This window comes from Plutella xylostella, chromosome 22, assembly GCF_932276165.1.
Source record: "Plutella xylostella chromosome 22, ilPluXylo3.1, whole genome shotgun sequence".
NCBI lineage: Eukaryota > Metazoa > Arthropoda > Insecta > Lepidoptera > Plutellidae > Plutella > Plutella xylostella.
Genome location: NC_064002.1, coordinates 9,813,467 through 9,838,093, shown reverse-complemented (window position 1 = coordinate 9,838,093; position 24,627 = coordinate 9,813,467). Strand labels below are relative to the sequence as shown.

The 24,627-nt window shown below is 41.3% G+C and overlaps 2 protein-coding genes across 2 annotated transcripts; one reads left to right on the top strand and one right to left on the bottom strand.

The window, feature by feature from the left end:
- Window positions 1-466: 466 nt before the first annotated feature.
- LOC105392625 (protein transport protein Sec61 subunit alpha) lies at window positions 467-7,475 on the bottom strand. Its single transcript, XM_038122427.2, has 10 exons — window positions 7,315-7,475; window positions 7,107-7,174; window positions 6,794-6,859; window positions 6,465-6,675; window positions 5,362-5,523; window positions 4,810-4,905; window positions 3,701-3,867; window positions 2,627-2,767; window positions 1,493-1,741; window positions 467-900 (listed from the first exon to the last, which is right to left on the bottom strand). Exons 1-10 carry the CDS (start codon window positions 7,319-7,321, stop codon window positions 637-639), a joined length of 1,431 nt encoding a protein of 476 aa, XP_037978355.1. The 5' UTR covers window positions 7,322-7,475; the 3' UTR covers window positions 467-636.
- A 719-nt stretch (window positions 7,476-8,194) lies between these two features.
- On the top strand, window positions 8,195-24,348 carry LOC105389202 (pre-rRNA-processing protein TSR1 homolog). Its single transcript, XM_048629006.1, has 14 exons — window positions 8,195-8,370; window positions 8,460-8,730; window positions 8,812-9,381; window positions 9,513-9,681; window positions 10,115-10,228; window positions 10,594-10,712; window positions 11,150-11,305; window positions 12,188-12,311; window positions 12,791-12,994; window positions 13,153-13,218; window positions 13,606-13,695; window positions 22,834-22,941; window positions 23,527-23,647; window positions 24,157-24,348. Exons 1-14 carry the CDS (start codon window positions 8,271-8,273, stop codon window positions 24,303-24,305), a joined length of 2,361 nt encoding a protein of 786 aa, XP_048484963.1. The 5' UTR covers window positions 8,195-8,270; the 3' UTR covers window positions 24,306-24,348.
- The last annotated feature ends 279 nt before the right edge of the window (window positions 24,349-24,627 follow it).

The following is a 24,627-nucleotide window of genomic DNA, read 5'->3' as shown; positions in this document are numbered from 1 at the left end:
TCTTAGCTAATGTAGTGGTATGTGATTTGAAATAAGAAAACCGCTGTAAGTTTATAAAACTTTTAATTTAAAAACTATGTAATAAAAAATCTGTCATGTATGTAATTAAATGTTTGTTACTGGTTATCACTAAACGATTCTGCCTGACGAATTAATACAGAACATGTGATAATTTGATATGATTACGTATTTACAAAATAATTCAGTTCGATACAACAGTTGTACCTATTTAGATGTGAGCCAAAAATACGTATCCAACGTCAACTTAAATACAAACTTAAGTTTTGCAAGAACCGCCATCTTAACAAAGTTGGAGAGAAGCGTACTACCAAAGAAGCTTAGAGACTAATAACAAACTAAAGATTTAATTAAAAGATTTAACTTAGAAATATGGATGGATACTTGGAAAATCAACAACGGGTGAGCTAAGGCCACAGCGGGGCATGAGGAAAACGAAAAACTGTACTTTATTTTAAATTATTTTATTATAAAGTTCATCTCATATAAATAGCACATAACCCACTCGCTCCACAGAACGTACACAACACTAAACATCTAACACACTCTACACCTTCCAGTACATATTCATTGTAGGTACCCAGATACACAACAAATACAGCCTAGAGATTATCGAGCTTAGAATAAGAGTGTGCTCATGCCGCCCATTTCCGCCTGTTCCTTGACGAAGATCTCGAAGTACTGGTATATGATGGTGACGGCGAGGAGGATACCGGTGCCTGAGCCGATGGCCCCGAGGAAGTCAGCTAGGACTGACAGGGCTCCGATGCAGAGGCCTCCGAAGGCCGCCGCCGTGGGGATGTACCGGTTCAACTCGTGGATCATCGAGTTGTCTCGGTGGCCGCGCATCACCATCTGCTGCTCCTTCAGTTGTTTCGCCACCTGGCAGGAGAGGGAAGGGTTAGCATTGGATTGTTCTGTGTAGCATTTGTCAAACAGTTGAAAACGGAATTTATAGCAGTGATTTATGTATACTTGTATAGTATACTGAGTATACTTACAGCATTTTAGTCCATGCTGTCATAGTGATATCAAAGTTAAATAATTGGTCTACCGTTAGAAATTTTGGTTTTATGAAGAGGTCATCAACCGATAATTTAATTGGTCTAAGTTTGTTGACCCCACTATCAGCTGTATAGCAAATTTGATTGAATGAATAAAAGATTTTGCAACTGTTTCTTGAAGGTGGATGAACTAATAATGGGTTCGCAGTGAAATTCCTGAAGGTCAGTGCAGTCAGGTTCGCTTTTCACTGTACAATAGTATTTGCTAACTAAATGAGTACAATTCACCCAAATGATTACGATGTTTTCCTTCACTATAAGATTACCTTCGAACTAAAAAAAGGGTTTCCCCATCTATTTAGACAGTATTATAATCACTATCAAACTGATAAGCAATTCGGCAGGTACACAGCTTAACCCCTCAAATGTCGCGCGAACAAAATATTTGCCACAAAAAAAGTTCAACTTACATCCTTAGCCGAAGACCCGGACACATCGATCCAGGTCTTAGAGAAGAAAGCGCAGGAGCCGAGCATGAAGAAGATATACAACACAGCGTGGAAGGGGTCGTGGGCTATGTGGGCTAGAGACTCGGGGGGGCTGAAGTAGTAGCAGAGACCGCCCACGGGGTAGGCTCGGGCCGGGCCGCCGCCGCCGACGTCCGCCCACACGCCCAAGAGGTTGACGAGGAAGTTGCCGCTGAATTTCACGGCTAACATCTGTTGGGAAAGGGGAGCGTTAGGTTTGTTGGTGGGAGAAACGATAAATTGTTTTTTGCTAAGTTTCATTTTACAGTTATGAATATGAAGGTTTTTTGTGTATGCGGTCGTCCTCTTTAGTTCATTGAATTTGATGTTTTATGTGCGTCATAGGACTTACAGGTTAGGAGGATAATTATTTTTATCATAAATATCATCGAAGTACCAGTAAGAATAGTTATGTGCAGGTAATGTAATCATCAGAGATCAAATTACTGCAAGACAATAAATAACCGTCATCAATGATTTATTATATTGACCTTTATCTTTGCACGATATAGTGATTATACGAGTAGTTTAGGAATCGTAGTATTTTACGTTTTAAAATTATAATGTAGAGAGGTATCTAGGAAAGCCTGCAGCATGAGCTGTGGCTAGCTGGTTCCTCGCGTCGCTCTGGCACTGGTGCAAAGGCGACATACGCACCGGCATACACGCCGATCGACAGTGCATAAAATATACATAAACTAAAAAAAGCCTCTATAGGTTGACAAATTAGGAATTAGATGCATATAAATAGTATGTTTAGTTTTTCTGACATAGCATAACAACCTCGACGAACGAAATTATGATATCTACTGTTATTTCCAAAATTAAATTCTCTATCACGCCTTTAATCAAACAAAGAAAACCCGCATTACCGCCTGTGTTTCCGTAGCTCCATTGTCACCGACACACAAATACAAACAACAAATTTATAACAGCTGTATTTAAAAACCGTAGCCAAGTAGGTGTGTAAATGCACCTCTTATGTACTCGAGAGATGACGTAGAGACACAGACAGCTACAAACAACAAACTCATAACACATCTATTTCACATCCACGGCAAAAAACAGTAAACGTACCTGAGAGATGACGTAGAGGTTAGACACGAGCGCCGACTGCAGGATGATGGGGATGTTGGAGGTGTAGAACAGCTTGATCGGGTAGGACGAGTACTGGCCGCGGTAGCGAGCCGACTTGATGGGCAGGTCCACGCGGAAGCCCTGGAAAAGAATGTCAGGTTAGTATGGTAAAGAAGGGTTAGGTATTGTTTCATAGAAATGTTATGACGTTTTACCTATTGAACTGTTTTGTCCCTCTCTTGTTCTTTGACAGAGAAGGACAAAACAGTTCAATAGCTAAAACGTCCTAAAGCTTGCCTATGAATAAGGGGGTAAAAGTAATAGGCAATCTCAATTTTATTATTGAAAGGTTTTTACAAAAATAATGCAACATGGGGTCTAACATACTGGTATTTAGTAAGTATATTAGGTAACAATAATTTCAGTGATATTTGTGTGAAACAATTATAAAAATAAATAGTTTCCTTGTTTTTGTAAAAAAAAAATCTTTCAATATAATATTGACCCGAATTTATGGTGTCTTGTTATTAGTTCCACCAAAAACGGTAGTGATATTGGCATTGAAGTAAATAAACGATTATATTAAAATGTAGCGAGGTATCTAGGAAAGCCTTCAGCATGAGCTGGGGCTAGCTGGTTCCTCGCGTCGCTATGGCACTGGTGCAAAGGCGATATACGCACCGGCATATACGCCGATCGTCAGTGCATCAATATTTAACATATCCCCACTCTTACAAGCTAAAAAAATTCAGCTCCAGTAAAAAAGTCGAATAATATTTCACCCTATGAAAATACTTAGAGCTAAGGGAGTTAACATAGTGCGGATTTCAGGCAAGATTGCTCAGCATTTGTCTAATTCGTAAAGCGTGTTAAAAATATGCTAGTCGCAACCAAATCTCGGACATCCTTGCGTGGGTAAAGAAATCCGCACCAGAAACCTCCCTACAATAATGTAGAAAAAACGAAAATCGTTTCATCTTTTTGGTTGTTAAGCTATAACAGACAGACACCTTTTTTAACTTATAAATAACACCCCTCTTTACTTTGGGTTAAACAGAGTAAACCAGCACAAACCTGGAAGTATATCACTATCGCGAACACCAGCACAGTGGCCAGCAGATTCATCAGGTTGGGCAGGTTCTGTCGGTAGAAGGCCTCGCGGAGAGCGCGCACCTTGTCCGGGCGCGTGGCTAGTAGGTGGAACAGAGCGATGACGGCCCCTTCGAACTCTGTGCCGCGACCTGGGGGGGAGGGTTGGGGTTAAGTCTAGTTGAGGAGGCCGAGGACCGAGTGTTGTGGCGCTCCTTGGGAGAGGCCTATGTCCAGCAGTGAATGATTATTGGCTGATGATGAAGTCTAATTTTATTGTAAGAAAAAGTCGAAAGGTTGGAAAGGATTTATGGACCCTAATAGTTTACATGATATCAATACATTGCAAATTGTTGGCTGAATCAGTTTAGCTAATAATATGTTTTGACGAAATTCTTTTTGGAAAACGAAGGTCAATATATTTTATAACGGAAAATCTAAAGAAAAAACTTATAACGACAACAGCTAGTAAAAGTAGTAACGATTGGTGGCGATGATGATTTTTTTGTTCACTATTATAGTTAGTAAGTGAAATTTGTTAGTTATAAGAGTACCTAACTCTAGATTTTATCCTTGACCCAGTTGGTTACTGAGAGATGCAATGTAACCCAAGTATGAAGTGAAAGTAGTTTTTTTATAGAAAATTTCGCAGTTGAAACTTTTGTTTTACAAATGTAGCGAGGTATCTAGGAAAGCCTTCAGCATGAGCTGGGGCTAGCTGGTTCCTCGCGTCGCTCTGGCACTGGTGCAAAGGCGACATACGCACCGGCATACACGCCGATCGACAGTGCAAATAACTATCAATTATATTTAAACTTTTGCTTTCCAACATGGTTGCTGCCAACACAACAATACATAAGGTCAATCCTTTCTCTTATATGGATCTGCCATGACCTTAACTGAAATCACATTAATTGAAAACAAAATTTTCACCACTTTTAAACCCCTATTGACAATAACTGTTTCAAACCGTGTAAGTAAATCCAACCGCCGTCGCCGGCTTGCTTGAAGAGTGATGTGTGCTTTTTCCTCTATTATCTGATTCTTTGCACATATAAGTAAATAAAGAGATAGATATAAATAGTATATCTCACCAGTGTTGACGGTGGCGGGGGAGAACGCCTTCCACACGATGGTCTCGCAGATGTTGGTGGCGATGAACAGCGAGATACCCGAGCCCAGACCGTATCCTGGAATATAACACATACTTCATTAATATTTAGTACTACGTAAAACCATTGAAAGGAATAGTGGTGGTATAATTGAGGTTCACGAAACACAAAGAGCATCTTCGAATGACGTATCACCTATCTATGCCTTATATCCGGCGCACCCCGTGTAGTGAATGTCACTAATCTGTTTGGTAAATCTACTATCACTACTGAAACTCTAGTCAAGCTCTAGTATTTCTCCCGGAATCGCTAGGACGTAGGATATATCCTATGAATTTGATTGCATGTATAGCAACAAACATATTTGCTGTTGAGAATCTTGAGAAACACCTGTGTCAGTGGATGATTATGGGATGATGATGTGTCAATAGTCTCTATACTGCATCATTTTGAATGATATTCTTGTCATTACCAACCGTGAGTTTATTGCCTTCTTTAATAGATTGAAAAGTTATCTAAAACAACAAAACCAACCTTTTTGCAGCAACTCATCAAGCAGCAACACAATGAGACCAGCGACAAACAGTTGGATGATGATGAGCAGACAGACTCCGGCTCCGATCTCGGCCGGCTCTCCGTACATGCCAGTCATCACGTACACGATGGCCTGACCCACCGTGATCACCATGCCGAACACTGGAATAGATTAGGATTGTTACTATCTGTTGTGTAAGTTATATGGTTGAATACTTCTGGAAATCATCTTTGTGATCTTGATTAGATTTGAAAGGGCACTAAGTTGCAAAATAAACAATAAAAAATATTTTAACAAGTGAGTAGCAGAGTTACTTCAGCAGGTTTGGGTACTTCAGAGTTTAGACATCTTATCTCCTTTTCCTTTGTAGTTCAATCAAAGTGGGAAGATGGTATTATCAGCTAACTTCTTATGCCAGTTATTGTAACATAATACATATATGCCCATATAAGAAACATTTTAAGAGATGATAATGTCTTCACACAGAATTATAGACATCCTGCATATCAGCACTGTTGGGATTTACATGGCTTGGATTTATATATTTATAAAAGTATACATATAATTGTGTCTCAGCATCAATATTATAGGAAATGTAAATAAATGAATGAGTGCTGGCAGAGCGCCCGGCTTGCCTTGTGTTGATATTTTCAAATTGGCAATTTGCCCCACATATTGTAGTGCAAAATTCATAGCACATGACTTTCTATTTCATTTGTAGTAAAATTCTTAAGAGTTCTAATGAGAAAGATATTTCTAATTAATAATTAACTAATGTAAAAAGTCTAATAAGTAATAACCAAGTATTGTTAGTTAATTATGATATTAAATAATAATTGCCATTAAACTGATACACAAAGTAATTCGATTTCTTAAGGTTCATTGACTTATTATTATACAATTTAAATGCAAATTATAGGTCGGTTACGTACACTTAGAAATATAATGTCTGAAAAAAATTCAATCCTGAATGATAATGTTATCAAATAATACATTTAACAACTGATAATGGTGATGTGGCCAATGTTGACATAACCTTTAAAACCCATAAAAAAGATTTTTGATACATATTCTAAAACAAGCGAAATAATTATGTACTCACATTTTTGTGCACCATTGAAGAGGGCTCGGTCCTTGGGTGTGTCACCGACTTCAATGATTTTGGCTCCAGCCAGCAGTTGCATGATCAGTCCAGATGTCACGATCGGGGAGATACCGAGTTCCATGAGGGTTCCTCTGTTGGACGCCAGGATCACACGGATCCAGTAGAAGGGATCCGCACTGTCTGACGACATGATACCGAACAGGGGGATCTGAAAGTTGACATAGTGTCCGTTTAGCATCTGTTTGTTTTTTTAGGCATTTGTATACTTTGGGGGGTGCAAGTAGATATTTTTATAGGTTATATTGCAGTTTTCAATAGAAACTTACCTGACAGCATACTAAGAAAATGAATAGAGTGATGGCAGTCCATAATACTTTCTCTCGGAATTGGATCTGAAACAAAAACGTTTGCAATTTAGATATTTACACTTTAATAGGTCATTGAGGCCGAAATTTACAGTTATAATTTGGTACCTTCTACCTGTTTGAAAGTGTATTGTTGGCACTTTTACTTTCACTTATTTGAAGACAAGAAGTTTAACAATAAGATTCTAGGTGATAAGGGCTTTGTCTAAGCAGGGATTATAGCCTGAAGGAAGAGATATACGGTTCAGAAAGTTATAATTGTTGCCACACTTACCTTTCTTTCGGGTTTCGCTATTTCTGGCAGTATACTGCAGAAGGGCTTTATAACTTCGAGGAATTTGACTGTAAAGGTAAAGAAACAGCGTTAACAAACACATTTTAACACAGGAACCACGAATTAACACCAGGATTATCACAAATATAGAAGTTTAGTTCAAAGGCACAAATAGCACTTTTTGATAATAAATAAGCGGTATACTCACTTCCCATTTTGATTTATTGAGATTTAACTATCCTAACTATAATATTAACTTAATAAATCGACCGAAACCATTCAACTTTTCTTCAATAATACCACTCCAACTGGACTTTTACGAAAATGAACGTGCGCAAAGCCGCCAGCGAGCCGTCTTCAAATGACACGTCCACAACGTCACGTCACGTGACCTGTGATGTTGGCGTTCCAAATGTTGCCTTTTTAAATATTTAATTTTAGAACTTCATTCAATGATATAACTGTGTTCAAATTAAATGAAGTATATCAAAGAAATACAACGACCATTGGTATGCAATGTTTTCATAGAAAAATCTCAAGAAAGTCTGTAAAAATATGTTACTATATCTCATATTCTTCTTCTTTGGGTACCATCTCCTATCGGAGGTCGGCAATCATCTGGCTTATTCTTTCCTTCGAGACTGCTGCTCGGAACAAGGATGTGGTGTCGGTGTTGTACCAGTCTTTCAGATTTTGGACCCAAGATGTTCTTTTTCGACCGGGTCTTCGACGGCCTTGAATTTTCCCTTGTAGGAGAAGTTGCAATAAACCGTATTTACTGTTGCGCATAATATGTCCCAGGTACTGCAACTTTCTCATATTGCCCTAATCTAAAGCTGGCCAATCTACGCATGAGCTTCGTTGCTTCTTAATGTGGACAGTAGTTCAAAATTTGAAGAAGCTGTATAAACTTTTTAGTTATTTTTATATTATTATTTATTATGTCCAACTAGATTTTCAAAAAATGTAATGTATTAAACAAGCGAAAAAGAAATTTCTAGAAATTATTATTCTGAGTTCCATTTATTCAAAAGTTACTCTGTAGACGCACAGATTATGAAATCAATTTATGAATGTGACAACGTCAAAATTTGCACATGCCTTTTCGTGATACCATGTGGGGATTTGTTTACAATTTTATTTTGTGAATTATTGTAAATAAATATGCAGCAGCAAGGCCATCGAGCTGGTACTCTGAAGCAAAGTAACAAAGTTCATAAATCACGGCATAAATCCAAACGCGGCGTTGCAGCAGCCGTAAAAGGTAAGTGATAAATAAAGTTCTCAAATTCTCAACTCGATTATTAAACTTTCGGATTTCAGTGTCTTACTCACTTTAATTTCGTTTTACAGGCAAGGTAAACGTTAAGGAATTCGTCCGCCGTAACAAACATGTGCTCAAAAAGGAAGAACGTAGACATCAGGCTTTGCAAATACGCAAAAACAAACGCGAAGAGGTTATCGCAACGAAACGCGCCGTTGGAGGGTGCAGGAGCCCTCCCTTCCTGGTGTGTGTCGTGGCGCTGAACGCCCGGCTCGATGTACAGTCAGCCATATCTATACTCACCACATGTTCCGAAAATGCTAATGTTTCCAAGTCCCCAAATGGAGTTGTTCATATAGGGTAAGTATTTGAAATAACTTTAAGTGTATTATTTATTTATATAGATTATCATCATTCAAACATCAAACACCTAATTTCCAGGGTTTCCAGTTTCAAATACCGTTACTCCTTCATATGCCCAGAAACACATGATGAGTTTGGCCTCCTTGACGCTTTAAAAGTGGCAGATACAGTATTGTATGTGAGCTCGGCCCTGGACGAACCGGTTGACGAATGGGGAGAGAAAGTACTAGCCTTATCTATGGCCCAGGGAATGCCTACACCAGTAGTCGTGGCTATGGACATAGAAGGTGTCCATCCAAAGAAACGCACAACAGAGAAGCAGAACGTTCAGAAGCTAGTCTCAAAATGGCTGCCAGATGAAAAGGTGATGCAGCTAGACAAGAGCTCTGATGGCTTGAATGTCCTACGCAGGATTGGAAACATGAGACGCAATGTGTTACACCACAGAGAAAGAAGGCCATACATGTTAGCGGAGGAGGTGGAATATGTGCCTGATGCAGAAGGTGACAGTGGTATTCTGAAAGTGAAGGGCTACTCACGAGGCGCGGGTCTGAGTGTCAACAGTTTAATTCACATCAGTGGTTTGGGAGATTTTCAAATTTCACAGATTGATGGGCATGATGATCCTCACCCATTGAGTTCAGTAAAGTAAGTAAAAACCGCTATTATTGTATTACTTTTTTTTAAGAAAAGCATGGTCAAATGTTTCTCAACACAACTGCTCATAGCTTTTGTACCAAAAGAACTTACTACATAAAAATTATACTTGTGAATTTTAGGGAAAACTCCAAATCTGACTCAATGGACGCGGAGTTCAATCAAGTATCGGTCCTGCAAGTGGCTGATCCCTCGAAGCAAGAGAGTCTGGTCTGTGAGAACATCCCCAACCCGATGGACGCTGAGCAGACCTGGCCCACCGAGGAGGAAATAGAAATGGCTAACCAAGAGGTGAGAACTTCGAGTCATAAGCCCATAGTTTGCTACTGCTAAACATCTCTTCCATTCATATTTGAGCCTCACCACTCACATAGAAAAAAGCAGCTTTCAAGCTTAATAAAAATAATAATAATTTATTTACATTGATACGACAGGGTCCACATAAAAACCATAATCACTTAAATATTAATATCATTCACATCACAATAAAATAAGAATATAAAATCATGATTCAACTGTTACCCTTACCTAAAAAACAGAGATAAAAGAATTAACTTTCTTGTGATGCTCTGTCTAAACCCATAAGATAATTCCTAATATGAATTTGTTTGTTAGTATTGAAGTTTGATATACTAGCTAGGCCCTTCCTTCATTGTAGTATCCTACCCGTGCCCCAGCAGTGTGGACGTGTTGGTGATGATGAATGTTGAATATTGTATTGCAGACTAAGACGAAGAAAGTCAAGAAGGTTCCGAAGGGCTGGTCGGAGTACCAGGCGGCGTGGATCGTGGAGTCCGACGCGGAGGGGGATGATGAGCCCGCTGACGACGAGAGTGAGGTAATATTCGAATTTATCTTTTGTTTCTCTTTGGAAACTCCTAGTTGTTTAAAATAAACCCCTGAGCCATCTCTCTTCAGCTTGATATACCTTTTGTTGGTGGCAAACACTAGAGCATGGTAAACGAATTAGCCAGATAGAAAGTCATGCAAAGCAGTTGCTGACTGCCCAGGGTGCATGACACATATAAAAAGTACAGTTTATACGACACTTGGCGAATCTCCTTTGCCTTCGGCAACCCCACACCCTGTATAATCGTTAAACCATTTGTGTGGAGCTACCCGCATCCGTATGTCTGCAATGGCGCAGTTACGTATAGGCAGTGGCTGCTCTCCCCTTTTCAATAACAATAACTGTAACCACAGGAGGATGGTGACGCTGAGTTCATGTCGTGCGAGGAGTCCGACTCGGACGGCGGCGATGACGAGCGCGTGGACGACAGCGAGTCCGTCGCCGAGTCCGCTGTTGAACCCACTGATGAAAGGTATGTTAACGGAGTAAGTAAAGTAAAACAGTACCTAGAAATAACTACATAACGAATGAAATACATTATGTATTGTTGAACCATTTTTATGTGCCTTTAGTATACTGTGCAACATTCATCCTTTCCTTTTAAAAAATGTTTCATCATCAATAACTCTCTATCTCCTAATATTGGGTATCGGCTTGCTTATTATACGCGAACTATTCCACTCCTATGCCTTTATCTATAAAACTTAACATATAACGGCTCTCCCACAACCAGAAGTTGCCTGGAACAGATTCCAATATTCACTTTTAGTGTACAGGCTAGGCAAACAGTGATGCCTCCTAGTAACTAGCTTATAACTACAACATACTGGATTACAGTTCCGTGCGTGCGCCCGTGTTGTTTATGAAAGTTTGTTTGACCACTACAACTTTACCTCATCCCCCCCACAGATACGACGCAACAATAGACGCTTTCGAAGAGCACTCCCAACTGCAGAAGCTGCAAGCGGCTCGCGAGGACCGGCAGTTCCCGGATGAAGTGGACACGCCGCAGGATGCCGCGGCCAAGGACAGATTCAGCAAGTATAGGGGACTGGAGTCTTTCAGGTAGGTTTATAATGTTATACTGTGTTAGAGTGTTTAATATCGTGAGGATTCCATCACGCACGCGGGATTGCCGACGCCAGTTGGAATACGCACGCGGGACGCGGGAAAATGGCGTGCGATCGTGCATGCTTGATGAAATCCGCACGCTATTAAAACACTATTTACAAACTGTTACTGTTATTTTCCTGACGAACTGGATACATCTCAGGATAGAGTGACTAAGGACATGTTCAGCAAGTATACAGGACTCGAGTCCTTCAGGTAAGTATGTTGTAACTTGTAGCAACAATAGACTTGTTCGAAGAGCACTCGCAGCTGCAGAAGCTGCAAGCGGCTCGCGAGGACCGGCAGTTCCCGGATGAAGTGGACACGCCGCAGGATGCCGCGGCCAAGGACCGGTTCAGCAAGTATCGGGGAATCGAGTCTTTCAGGTACTTAGGTTTACTAAATACATAATGTTCACGACTGTATAACCTGAAGGGATACTCAGAGGTGATTAGAAAGCGAGCATCCCGTTTTGTAGGCCCGTGACAGGTCGCGAGCCGTATTTGGTTTACTATGTATTAGTATGTATCATTATTGTACTGTGTTCAAACATCATCATCGAATTCTATACACTTATTTCTATGCACAGGTGGATGAACTTTATGTTCATTGTAAAACCTTTGCAACACCCTCTTTCAGTTAAATGTAAAAGTTAAAGGTCAATAAACACCTACGCAGACCGGGACGGCATGGCATTAAGTCATGTTGCCGTGAGTCAGCGCACACTGGCCGCTTAGATACCGCGGCATTCCAGCACTACACTACCTTCCGTTGTTAAATAGTACTCTTTGTACACTACACCACGGCATGCTTAAACCCCCCTCACCTCCCTTCCAGGACCTCCCCATGGGATGTGAAGGAGAACCTTCCCTCGGACTACGCGCGTATCTTTCAGTTCGAGAACTACGAGCGCTCGCGCCGACGCGTCTTCAAGGAGGCTGAGGATACGTTTACTAATGTCGTGAGTTGACAACATTATGGTTTATTAAATCTAGAAGTTAATTTCATAAATTAAAACCACTTAAAACCTAAACTTCTAGAAACGGCCGTTTTCTAACTTAGCGGTTAGATTCTAGAACAGTAGTAGATTTTTCAAACAAACTTTTTGCCAGTAGGACCCGGGAACAAAAAGTTGCCTATGTGTTATTTTGATGTATTGGGTAGCAATATTACTACGAGTACTACGAGTATGTAGAAAAAATAAAATAAAACCGTTTATAAAATTTCACCTGAAAGCCCTTTCAGGCAAAATTCATATACTTCCACAAATTTTCGCCTTTGAAATTTCAGTGTGATGATACTGCTGATAATATTACTATTTTTTGCCTATGCTAATACCTTACACGGGCCAGCTGAAAACCAGCACTGTGGCCTTAATATTTATAGAACATGCTGAGTTGGTGCCTTTATGACACTCTAAACAGCAAAACTTTTTCCCAGCACTGCGGCGCCTACATCACAGTCCACATCAAGGGCGTGCGCCAAGACCTGTGGAAAGCCTACCAGAGCGGCTCCACCAACGCCCCTCTAGCACTGTTCGGTCTCCTGCCCCACGAGAACAAGATGTCGGTCATGAACGTGGTCTTGAAGAGGACGGGTGCTTCGGATGAGCCGATACAGAGCAAGGAGAAGCTTATTTTGCAGGTAGGGACATATTAGTTTTAGCTATATAGGTCCTGAAAATTATGAAATTATGATAAAATTGTATCACTTTCCATTTACTATATAGCTTCAAGATACAGACTTGATTCCTGTAAATTAATGTAAATAGTGGTTTCTGAAAGAATAATGTATATTTTCAGGTCGGATATCGGCGTATGATCGTGAACCCGGTGTTCAGCCAACACACTAATGGCGGGAAACATAAGGTTAGTTTTGTATTTCATAAATCATAAGGTCAACTGGTGCAATTGCGTGGTAGTTTTCGATCACTAAAAGTTATCGGAATATTGAGAGCGAATGTATGGAAATATCTAACTTTTAGAAACTGACGACTACTGAACAACTATTTCTAAACAAATATATAGTATTGATTTCTTTGCTGGATTCTTAGAAAGGTTTCAAAATTAATGTTTTTTAAAAACAGCTGTACGATACGTGGTTATGTACGATATTTTCAAACATGATTTGTGATCATCATTCGCTCATATACATCATACGATATAAGCGAGCGAATTTTCTTTTTTTTCTTTGTCTTTAAACATATTTTCACTTATATTTCTGTTAATTTAATACATCGAATCCTTATATTTCAGTACGAGAGATTCTTCCAGCCTTCCTCAACGTGTGTGGCCACATTCTTCGCGCCCATACAGTTCAGTCCATCCTCGGTCTTGTGCTTCAAGGTAATGCGATCTATTTTTGCATGAACATCCACAGTTTATTTACGTCTTTTGAAAGTACCTGCATCGAATCAAATTTCCATCGTGTCATGACAATAAAAAAGGGGGTCGGCCATCTTTCTTGTCAGGGGGGTCGGCCATCTTTCTTGTCAGGCGAACGCGCGCTCCGCCGATAAAAAATCGAAAGCCGACCTAATATTTTAAAATCGTGAGTGATTAAAGTTTTAAAGTGAAGCTAAAGTGTTGATAGTCCTGTGATATTGTTATCTCGGCGTGAAAACCGCGGAAACGTATTACAGTGATAGTTAATAGTTTAGTGAATCAGTGACACAAAACTACCCGCCATATTTCATTTATTGCAGGTCGTTACTTTATTAAGTGTTTTTAGTTTATTCTACACAACACACACACCACACCATTGACACCACACATGGGGCAAGCGCCGCGGTCCCCGCCTGTTCCGGCTCGCCGGCGCCGGCGGGGCCCGACCGCGGCGCCCCCGGGGGCCCCGGGGACCCGGCCGTCGATGGCGCAACACGCACCCGCCACCGCATGAGCGGCTCGGCGAGGAGGAGGCTACACAGGAGGAGGATGCGGGAGGAGGCAGCCAGACTGGCGGCGGTGCCCCTGGCCGACATCGCCGCTCGAGTCACGCCGTCCAGTGCTGCTGCGGGTCGCTCCAATGAGTATGACCGTGGCAGTGCTACCGTGACTCGGGGGCACACGGGGAGTTCGATGCCGGCAGGGGGGCGACCCCTCCCAACACCGGCCAGGCCGATTCCCGCCTCCTCCACGGCTACACACAAAGCCCCCACCTCTGCTGCACACCCGGGTGCGTCCCAAAAGGGATGCCCCAGGTTAGTGCCGGGTGGTGGGCAACCGAAGACCCCGGCGAACACCAGCGCACGGGTCAAACGCATGCGGTCCGACGAGAAGGTGTCTCCAGCGGAGGGGGGAACGAGAGGTCCCCCAAAGAGGGCCTGTCTCGCTCGGCCCAAGGACCCCCAATCAGCCAGCCTCAATTACGCGGGCGCTCTAAAAGCGCACTTGAACGCAGTAATCGTGGCAGCTGATTGGCGAGAACTGTCCCCGGACCAGATGACGATCATCCGGCGGGCAGTTGAGCTGAAACACAGTGAGGCTGTGAATGACCTCACCAGGGATGTAGTCCCCGCTTTTGACCATTTCCCCCAGCAACTTGCTCGCGGGGGACTTAAATTGAGGTGCTGCGACGACTACACCCTGGACTGGCTGAAGGAGACCGTCAGCAGCCTCCCCCCCTTATGGGATGGAGGCTGCCAGTTGAAGGTCGTCGCGGCGTCGGAGATGCCCTCCTTTATTAAGGGGGCCGTGTGGGTGCCTGACTACACTGAGGAGTCAGTAGAAGCCCTGCGGTTCCACCTTTCGAGGGTTAACCGACGCTGGGTCGACCTCAACAGTTGGCGGCTGTTCTCCTCCGATATTAGGGAGGTCGAGGGGGTGCGGTGTGCCCTGCTTATTTTTGGCATTCCGCAGCCCGAAGTAGAGCGCCTTGAGCTGAGGGAGAGGAAGCTGAGCTACAAGGTGGGCACAATACACGTCAGAGTGTCACAGGGCGGCGGTCAGGCAGCTGAAACAGCTGACGTGCTTGCGACCGCAGCCCCAAGTGCCCCCCCCGGGGACACGTGTGACGCGGTGACGGCGGTGGCGGACAAGCCGGAGTCCGGTCGCGAGCGCAGGTCTTCGGGGTCGAGTGCGGGCGAATGGTTGGGCCTCGGTGCCCTTGGCATTCGGTCGCCCTCGGCTCTGAGCTTGTCCTCGGCCACCGAGGAATATATGTTGGGGCGGGACGACGACCGGGCGACCACACCAACATAAACTTTATTAAATATGTATACACTTACACATATAATATTAAATATATTTATAATATATAATATTACATCTATATAAAAAAAAAAAAAAACAATAAAACAAAAATGACGTCGATTAAAGTGATACAAGCGAATATTCAACATTCGTACACTGGGGCCGCGGCTCTGCGACGTAAACTAGAAGAAAACCCGACCACCATTGCGCTGGTCACGGAGCCTTTACTTAGGAGGGGTAAGCCGCTCGAACTTCATCAAGGTAATACTTTTTATTGTAACTCTTTCTCCACTGTAGATTGTAGTAAAATAAGAAGTCTAATACTTATACCTAAATGTTACACTGCTAATAAAATTACAAATCTTTGCACTCCGGACTTAACCGTGGTGGGACTCACATTGGACGAGTCGCACGCGAGGCGGGTGTTGTATATCGCCTCGGCATACCTACCTGGGGACGGGTCAATGCCCCCGCCCGAGCTTATCTCTCTGGTCACGGAATGTAAGATAAACAATATCCCACTCATTATAGGTTGCGATGCAAATGCGCATAGCAGTCTATGGGGCTGTAGGGAAACTAATAAAAGGGGTAGGGATTTACTCGAGTTCCTATTATCTAATAATCTAAGTGTTCTGAATAGAGGGTCCGAGCCTACGTTTGTCACGGCTCGTGCTCAAACAATTCCAGATGTCACTATTACTAACAGTCAGGCGAGGGACATGGTGGTAGGCTGGAGGGTGCTTCCAGACGTGTCCTGTGCGGATCACAGATGGATATCTTTTAAGCTAACCTCAATAACACCCAAACCTAGGCAATATAGAAATCCGAGGAAAACAAACAGAGTCGAGTTTCACGATCGTTTACTTAAGGGACTGAGCGACACTCAGCCGTATGATAACTTAAACACCTATAAGTTGATAGACGAAGCTGTTGACGAATTTACTAACATTATCGTTAAAAGCTACGAAGAATCATGTCCTTTAGTGACCGTGAGTGCGTCACCTCGCAAGTGGTGGTGCAATTCACTGGAGAAAATGAGAACAAATGTAAGAAAACTTTTCAATCGCGCCAAAAATACGAAAAAAGAGGAAGATTGGAAAGCATTTCAATTAGCAAGAAATAAATTCAAAAAAGAGACTAGAGCAAAAACTAGGGAATCCTGGAGGAATTTTTGCGGGTCAATTCAAAGTGAAACTAAAGCTGCGAGGGTAAAAAAATGCATGTCAAATGACTCTCAAAATCAGCTAGATTCACTAAAAAAAACCAGATGGTACCTACACAAAAAACGAAACCGAAAGGAACAGCCTCTTGTTGCTCACGCACTTCCCTGGCTGTGAAATGCTAGCAGAAGAGTCGTGTGATCAAGATCAGCTGTCACCAATAATTAATTCTTCTAGTTACGCTGAATCTATTGCGGCCGCCGTAATAAATGAAGAAAAAGTAAGATGGGCTATCACCTCTTTCCTTCCCTTCAAATCGCCGGGAGCAGACGGTATAGTGCCGGCTCTCCTACAGTGGGAGGTAGATATTATCTCACCACGGATAGTAGGTATCTTCAGAGCCTGTATAGCCCTCGGGTATATACCTAAGGGATGGAGGGAGGTGAAAGTAGTATTTTTGCCTAAAGCGGGTAAAGATGACTACACCTCTCCGAAAGCCTAAAGACCCATTAGTCTGTCATCATTTCTTCTTAAAACTTTACAACGACTGTGTGACAGATATATACGTGACGGTGCACTTTCCGTGAAACCTGTCCATCCTAACCAACATGCATACCAACCGGGTAAGTCAACAGAGTCGGCCTTACACGCAGTGGTAAGCAAAATTGAAAATTCAATATTGTTACAACAATCCTGCCTTGCAGTTTTTATCGATATTGAAGGAGCTTTTGATAAAACTATGTTCAATAGCATAAGTAATAACCTTAAAAATCATGATGTAGACCCGGTCATCAGTGCCTGGATAACAAATATGCTTAAATCAAGAACAGTATCTTTTACTTCAACAAATACAATAAGATGCAAAGTAGCAAAGGGATGTCCGCAGGGTGGAGTGTTATCTCCATTGCTGTGGGTTTTAGTTGTGAATGATCTACTTTGCGATCTAAATAATAAAGGTTTTACAACAATAGCCTACGCCGATGACGTTACGATTCTCATTGGCGGTCTGTTTGTAAATACCTTATGTGAAAGGATGCAACTTGCACTGAACATCATAGAGGAATGGTGTCACAAACATGAATTGTCAGTGAACCCAACCAAAACGGAAATGGTTCTATTTACCAAAAAGACTAAGATAGGTAATTTAAAGCTACCTAAACTTTTTAATACAACCTTAAAGTTAACAAATGAGGTAAAGTATCTCGGCATATGGCTAGACCACCGCCTAAGCTGGTCTAAACATGTGGAGAAAACCCTAAGTAAAGCAACAATATCCCTATACCAAACTAGGAAACTTGTTGGATCCAAATGGGGACTCAAGCCAAAGCTGTGTAAATGGTTGTACACAGCGGTGGTCAGACCTATAATAACATATGGAGCAGTGGTTTGGTGGCAAAGATCGAACCTCATTACTGTGAAAAACAAACTACGACAGTTTCAAAGGCTTGCATGCGTTTCAATCACCGGATGTATGAAGTCAACCCCAACAGCCGCCCTAGAAATAATTCTAGGACTTCCACCACTCGATATTATCATCAAGCAGGAAGCTAAAGCGGCGGCGATAAGGCTAAGTAACATGGGACTATGGTCAACGAATACTACTGCACAGGGACACAGTCGCATACTTGACATTGCCAAGTTGTCGGCTCCCGGGTCCACTGAATGCAGCGACACTACTATAAAGACGTTTATCTTCAACCGAAGCTACACTATCCAGCGAGATCAGTGTGGCACATCAGACGAAAACAATTACGACATCAATATCTACATTGACGGAGCCAAGAACAAGAAGGGCAGCGGTGGAGGTGTCTTCTGCCCGGAACTTAATTTACAATACTCTGTCAGCTTCGGGAACAAAGCTACTGTTTTTCAGGCAGAAGCTGCCAGCCTACTTGACGGAGCTACACAAATAAAAGACACAAAAAATTGCAATATCTGCTTCTACACAGACAGTATGGCAATTTTAGGTGCCTTAGGCAGAACTGTAACAAAATCTAAATTAATTTTAGAATGTCACAGAACACTTGAAAACCTAAGCATTTCAAATAATGTAACAGTACAATGGATTAAAAGTCATAACGACAACATAGGAAATTGCGAGGCTGACCGACTAGCAAGAATGGGATCAAATACCCTACCAGTAGGGCCAGAACCATTTATTAGTTTGTCATCAAAGGCAATAAGGCAATGTCTCACCGATAAAACACTATCTGAACACAATCAGGAGTGGATAAATCGTGTAGATTGCAGACAAAGTAAAGCGTTTATTGTATCATACAACCATAAACTTACACGCTACTTACTCAACCTGTCCCGTAGTAATATATCATTAATGGTAGGATTAATAACAGGACATTGTTGCGTGAATAAACACTTATATACCATAGGTAACTCAACTAGTCCCTTATGTAGGACATGTAAAGAAGTAGATGAGACGGTTGAACATATTTTGTTAGCTTGTCCACCTACTACAGAAACAAGATTATCTATTCTTGGACCAACAGAGCGCCTACCTCAGCTATTACAACACCCAGGCCTGCTACTCCAGTTTACTCGGGAGCTAGGCTGGCTGAGCTGAAATCAAGGGGATATGTACAAAGGTTCCACTCGAGAGAGCCACGTACAGGAACTTCACCCCCTATGAGAATAGAATAGAATAGAATAGGACAATAAAAAAGAAGCTGTTCTAATATAAAACATCACATAAATTTTGTTACTGAATCTGCGATAAGTCATTAATATAATAATAAAAAATAAAAATCTTAATTTTTTTCTCACACAGATGTTTACAGAAAATGTATAGGTTGTTATGCTAAGATTAGATTGTACATTAGTTTTGATCTATGTGAGAGACTGGTGTCCGTACTAGGAGACCTGTATGACGGATTACCAGCCTCTCCTACTCTGAACCATGTGGACAATGGATACAATGCGTCTTAACTGATAACAATGAACATTAAACAATTAGTTTTACATAAAGTAGGGTGTGAGGGTATATGTATGCGTATATGTGTGTGTGTGTGTGTGTGTGTGTGTGTGTGTGTGTGTGTGTGTGTGTGTGTGTGTGTGTGTGTGTGTGTGTGTGTATGTGTGTGCGTGTGTGTGTGTGTGTGTGTGTGTGTGTGTGTGTATGTGTGTGCGTGTGTGTGTGTGTGTGTGTGTGTGTGTGTGTGTGTGTGTGTGTGTGTAAGTGAAAGAAATAAATACTTTTGTGGCGACGAATAAGTATAGTTGACATATTTAGGTAATAATATGAAATAATAGGTATTATGAGACGATGTGTAAAAGATTTTCGGTTTCTTCATAATCAAGTGATCTAAGCCATTCCGATACAACTTTTTTGACGTTTGCTTTGGTTAACGAGTATATTTGAAGCATTTTATTTGCCTTATTATAAAGGTAACCTCCCAAGAATTCAAAGAATCTATTCGAGAACACTGTATTCATAACTGTATTTGAGCGGCAGATCATATGTTTCACGCGTCTATTTTGCATAATAGATGGGTCATATTTGAGGCTAGAGTGTTGCTTTAGTATGGTATTAAGAACGAATAGTTTACGGATAGAGAGAACATTCGACAAAGAGTAGAGATCTTTCGTAGGGAAGAAAAATGGTAAAGAGTGACTGACTTTTAGGACGGCTCTTTGCGCCCTTTCTAATTTTATTATTCTAGATTTGCATGAACCCCCCCAAACAGTAATGCAGTAACACAGGATTGATTGACATAGTGCTAAGTACACCATGTTGATGATGTTTTTATCAGAAACATGCCGCAGGGTTTTGAAGATAAATATAAGTTTACGAGTCCTAGATGACAGTAGGTCAATGTGACGATTAAAACTTAGAGTGCTATCAATCATTACACCCAGATACTTTATATTGAATGCTAGAGTTAAATCGTCACATTGACAAACTTGGTTAGATTTACAAAAATGAGCTTTAATGGAGTATTTATTATGTACTGACACCGCCGACCTTCGTATTGAAAAAGGTATAAATTTTGTTTTATCAACGTTCAGCGTGAGAACATTATCAGTAAGCCAAGAAGTGACAGTATTAAAACCTGACTGCGCAAAATCGTAAGCTTGTTCCCAAGTATCTCCATGAAAAATCAAAGCGGTGTCATCAGCATAAGTTATAACTTTGCCATTTGGTAATTGGAGGTTGCACAAATCATTGATGTAAGTTAAAAATAGGGTAGGTCCGAGTACACTTCCTTGAGGCACACCATAAGTTATTGGTAAGTCCTCACTTACGTTCTCATCTATTTTAACTCTTTGTTGTCTATTCGAGAGATAATCTTGAAACAAGTTATGTTGTATCCCACGGATTCCAAGTTTTTCTAGTTTATCCATTAGAAGTGGGGCAGAGACTGTGTCAAATGCCTTGGCTAGATCTAGAAATATTCCTATAACTTTCTTACCGTTGTCAAGTTTAGTCACAATATGATCCACGAGCTCATGAACAGCATCACTTGTTGAAACACCAGCTCTAAAACCAAACTGTGACTTCGACAACAGCGTTTTACTGTCTAAATAGTTTACTAATCTTTTGTTTATCAATTTTTCTGCAACTTTTGATAGAGTAGGAAGCATTGAAATTGGCCTATAATTATTGACACAGTCTCTGGCCCCACCCTTATGAATGGGAATCACCTCTGCAAGCTTTAGTTCTGAGGGAAAGATACCTGTGGAGAACATTAAGTTAATTAAGTATGTAAGAGGAGAAGCCAAAATATGAATATATCTTACAAGGAAACCAGCAGAAATACTGTCACGTCCTGTGGAATGGAGCTTTTTAAGGTTGAGTATGCAGCTACTAACTTCTTCTTCATCAGTAGGATTCAAAACAAATGAGTATGGGCAGGGAGGTAAAGTAGATTTTTTGCTGTCGGTGTCTTTCAAGATCTTTTCGGCTAGGTTCCTACCGATTGAAGCAAAGTAGTCATTTACATCATTAACAGCTGAGGTTGGGTTCAATTTAGATATTAAATCGGAAGCAGAACTATGAATTCTTTTTGAATGCGTTATATCTTTTATTGTGTCCCAAAGTACCTTGTTGTTTGTTGTTGCAGCTTTTTGTAATGTATTTTTTTCATATTCTCTTTTAATCTTTTTTAGTAACGAGTTACAGAAATTTCTGTACCTTTTGTATGTAATTTTTATAATTTCATCATCTGGATTTTTGCTACTTTTTTGGTGAAGTTTATCACGATTTTTCATGCATTTTAATAGTCCTTTAGTTATCCATGGTTTTTTTATCTTCTGACGATTTGAGATTTTTATTACTTTTGTATTAGAATTTATTATATTGTTCAACTCTCCGACAAATATAGACATCGCTGCATTTGTATCGGACGTTTTATAAATTGAGTGTACATTTAGGTTTTTCATAGCGTTATCTAGACCAACATAGTCGATTTTTTTTACAATAGTTGATTTAAAGGGAGAGCGGGTATGTTCCTCTAGTATGAGGATTATAGAGTCATGATCTGTAATTGAGGTTTTTGCAACATAACAATGAGCAGGCCGTTTACTTTTGAGCATGAAGTGGTCGAGGCACGTTTTTCCATGAGTGACAATTGTATGTGCAGGTAAGATGGTCTGATATGCTAATAGGTTTAAATAAGTTAGTGAGTGTGGGTCGTTTGTTCCAGGCAATATGTCAATATTAATGTCACCCACCACAATAATGTTATGATAATTTATGCCAGTTAAAAAATCGTTTGGTGATTGTAAAAATGGATCAGCGTTTTTATATCTTGAAGGTCTATATAAGGCAATAACTAGTGTGTTGTTGTCTATTTCCAAGGTTAGGCAGTTAGCATCCTGTATGTTAGGCTCTGATATTGACAAATGCATATGATTTTTAAAGTAAACTACAACTCCTTCGTTTTGCGATAGGTTCTTCTCCGTTTTAACATAGTGGTAACCATTTATGGCGGGAATGAAAGACGTATGCGGAAGCCAACATTCACTAAGAGCAATGATGTCCCAATCTGTATTAGATCTATCAAGCAGTGTCATTAAACTAGATAAATTGCAATTAATACTGCGAATATTTTGATGGATAATTTTTAGACTTTTATTGGGTGTTTTAATCAATCATTCATAAAATATGGTTCTATTTCAGGAGAAGAAGAACTCAAAGCTCCAGCTAGTAGCTTCAGGAGTGCTGCTATCCTGCAACCCCGACCGACTCATCATCAAGAGAATAGTGCTCTCCGGACACCCATACAAGGTAAAGCATTTAGGAGTTAACGTAACGTATTCAAAACATCGACTTGCGGTTCTAAGTTCAAATAGTCGATGTGGTTTGGGTGTTAGGCGTGAAGGCTGGAAAGTAGGCCTTGGCTTGGGCTTGGGAGAGAAAAATGCCAACCGATGAGTGCTCTGCAGTAACGGCCACAGGTCTAGCAAATGACCTTATCACCTGGACAAATTTTGCAAGGAGTCTAGTGAGAAGGTCCGTAACACAAGTCTGTTATCGACGCAGATAAATAAATAAATAAATAATAAAATAAATATGTGGGGACATCTCACACACGGCCACTATTTCGTATTTCGTCTTAAATACGACGCTCTGATTGGCTAAACAAGTTTATCGATAACGGACCCATGCTGCGGGCCAGCATCCTAATAATAATAATAACTGATACTTACCACCTTAGACCTAGGCGTATAGACCTGGACAGATTTTTGCCGTATTGGCGTCAGGTTGTCGATAACACAGACGTGTGGAGTAAACATGGGGAGGACTTTACCCCGCAGTGGGACACTTCTATAGCTACTTAAAAAAAAAGATACTTACAATGTTTGGCTACAGGTGAACAAACGGTCGGCGGTGATCCGCTTCATGTTCTTCAACCGCGAGGACGTGCAGTACTTCCGCCCCTGCAAGCTCAGGACCAAGTACGGCCGCTCCGGCCACATCAAGGAACCGCTCGGTATGTACTTACAGTTATAAAAAATAATTGCTCCTTGACAACTCATTTCCCGGCGGCGACCCATTAGTTAGCAAAGATTTTCAGCGAAGTGACAGGCTAAAGGTCCACTAGTAATAACCAAGTAATAACTCATTTTGGTAAATGACATTGTACAAAAAGTATCGAGTGCGTTTTAGCAGACTATTTTAACAAGTGCAAGCAGAACTCTAGCAGCACATGTAACATTTTTTTACTATGTCGCCGTTAGGACCATCATGTCACCACTTTCATGCATTATTGTTTGTCGTGCTCGGTGTTATAGTGCACGCGGAACTAGCTGGCCGCGCCTTAGGTATGTGAGCGGTGGAACGGGGAGGCGGGGGCGCTTGGACTTAGTAGTAACTGACATTGACAACAAGCGCCCCCGCCTCCCCGTCCCACCGCTCACATACCTAAGGCGCGGCCAGCTAGTTCCGCGTGCCACGTGCACTATAGTCTAAGTAAATACTTAACATAATGCACATTCGCAGGAACCCACGGCCACATGAAGTGCGTGTTCGACGGGCAGCTCAAGTCTCAAGACACGATCCTTCTCAACCTCTACAAGAGGGTATTCCCGAAGTGGACTTACGAGCCGTGCATAGTGCACACTAGTGGTGAAGACGACACTATGGAGTGAGGAGTGGAGAGTAGTGGTTAATAAATAGAGTTGTATTATGTTAGCTGCTTGTTTCATTTTAATTTATTTGGTGATAGTGACATAATGGAAGGGTCAAGGGTAGGAAGGGAACCATGGACGTACGGTGGCCTGCGCCTAAAAGTAATCAGGCGAATTGGAAACAGTAATGCCATCTAGTAACCAGCTTGTAAATATAAGTTACGGGGCGGTGGCGGTAATAATAACAGCATAATGATAGCATATTTCGAGAACGCTATCATGGTCGGTGATAGTCTGAGTGGTTAAGCATTCATGAATTGATGCGGCGGCATGAGGTCCCTGT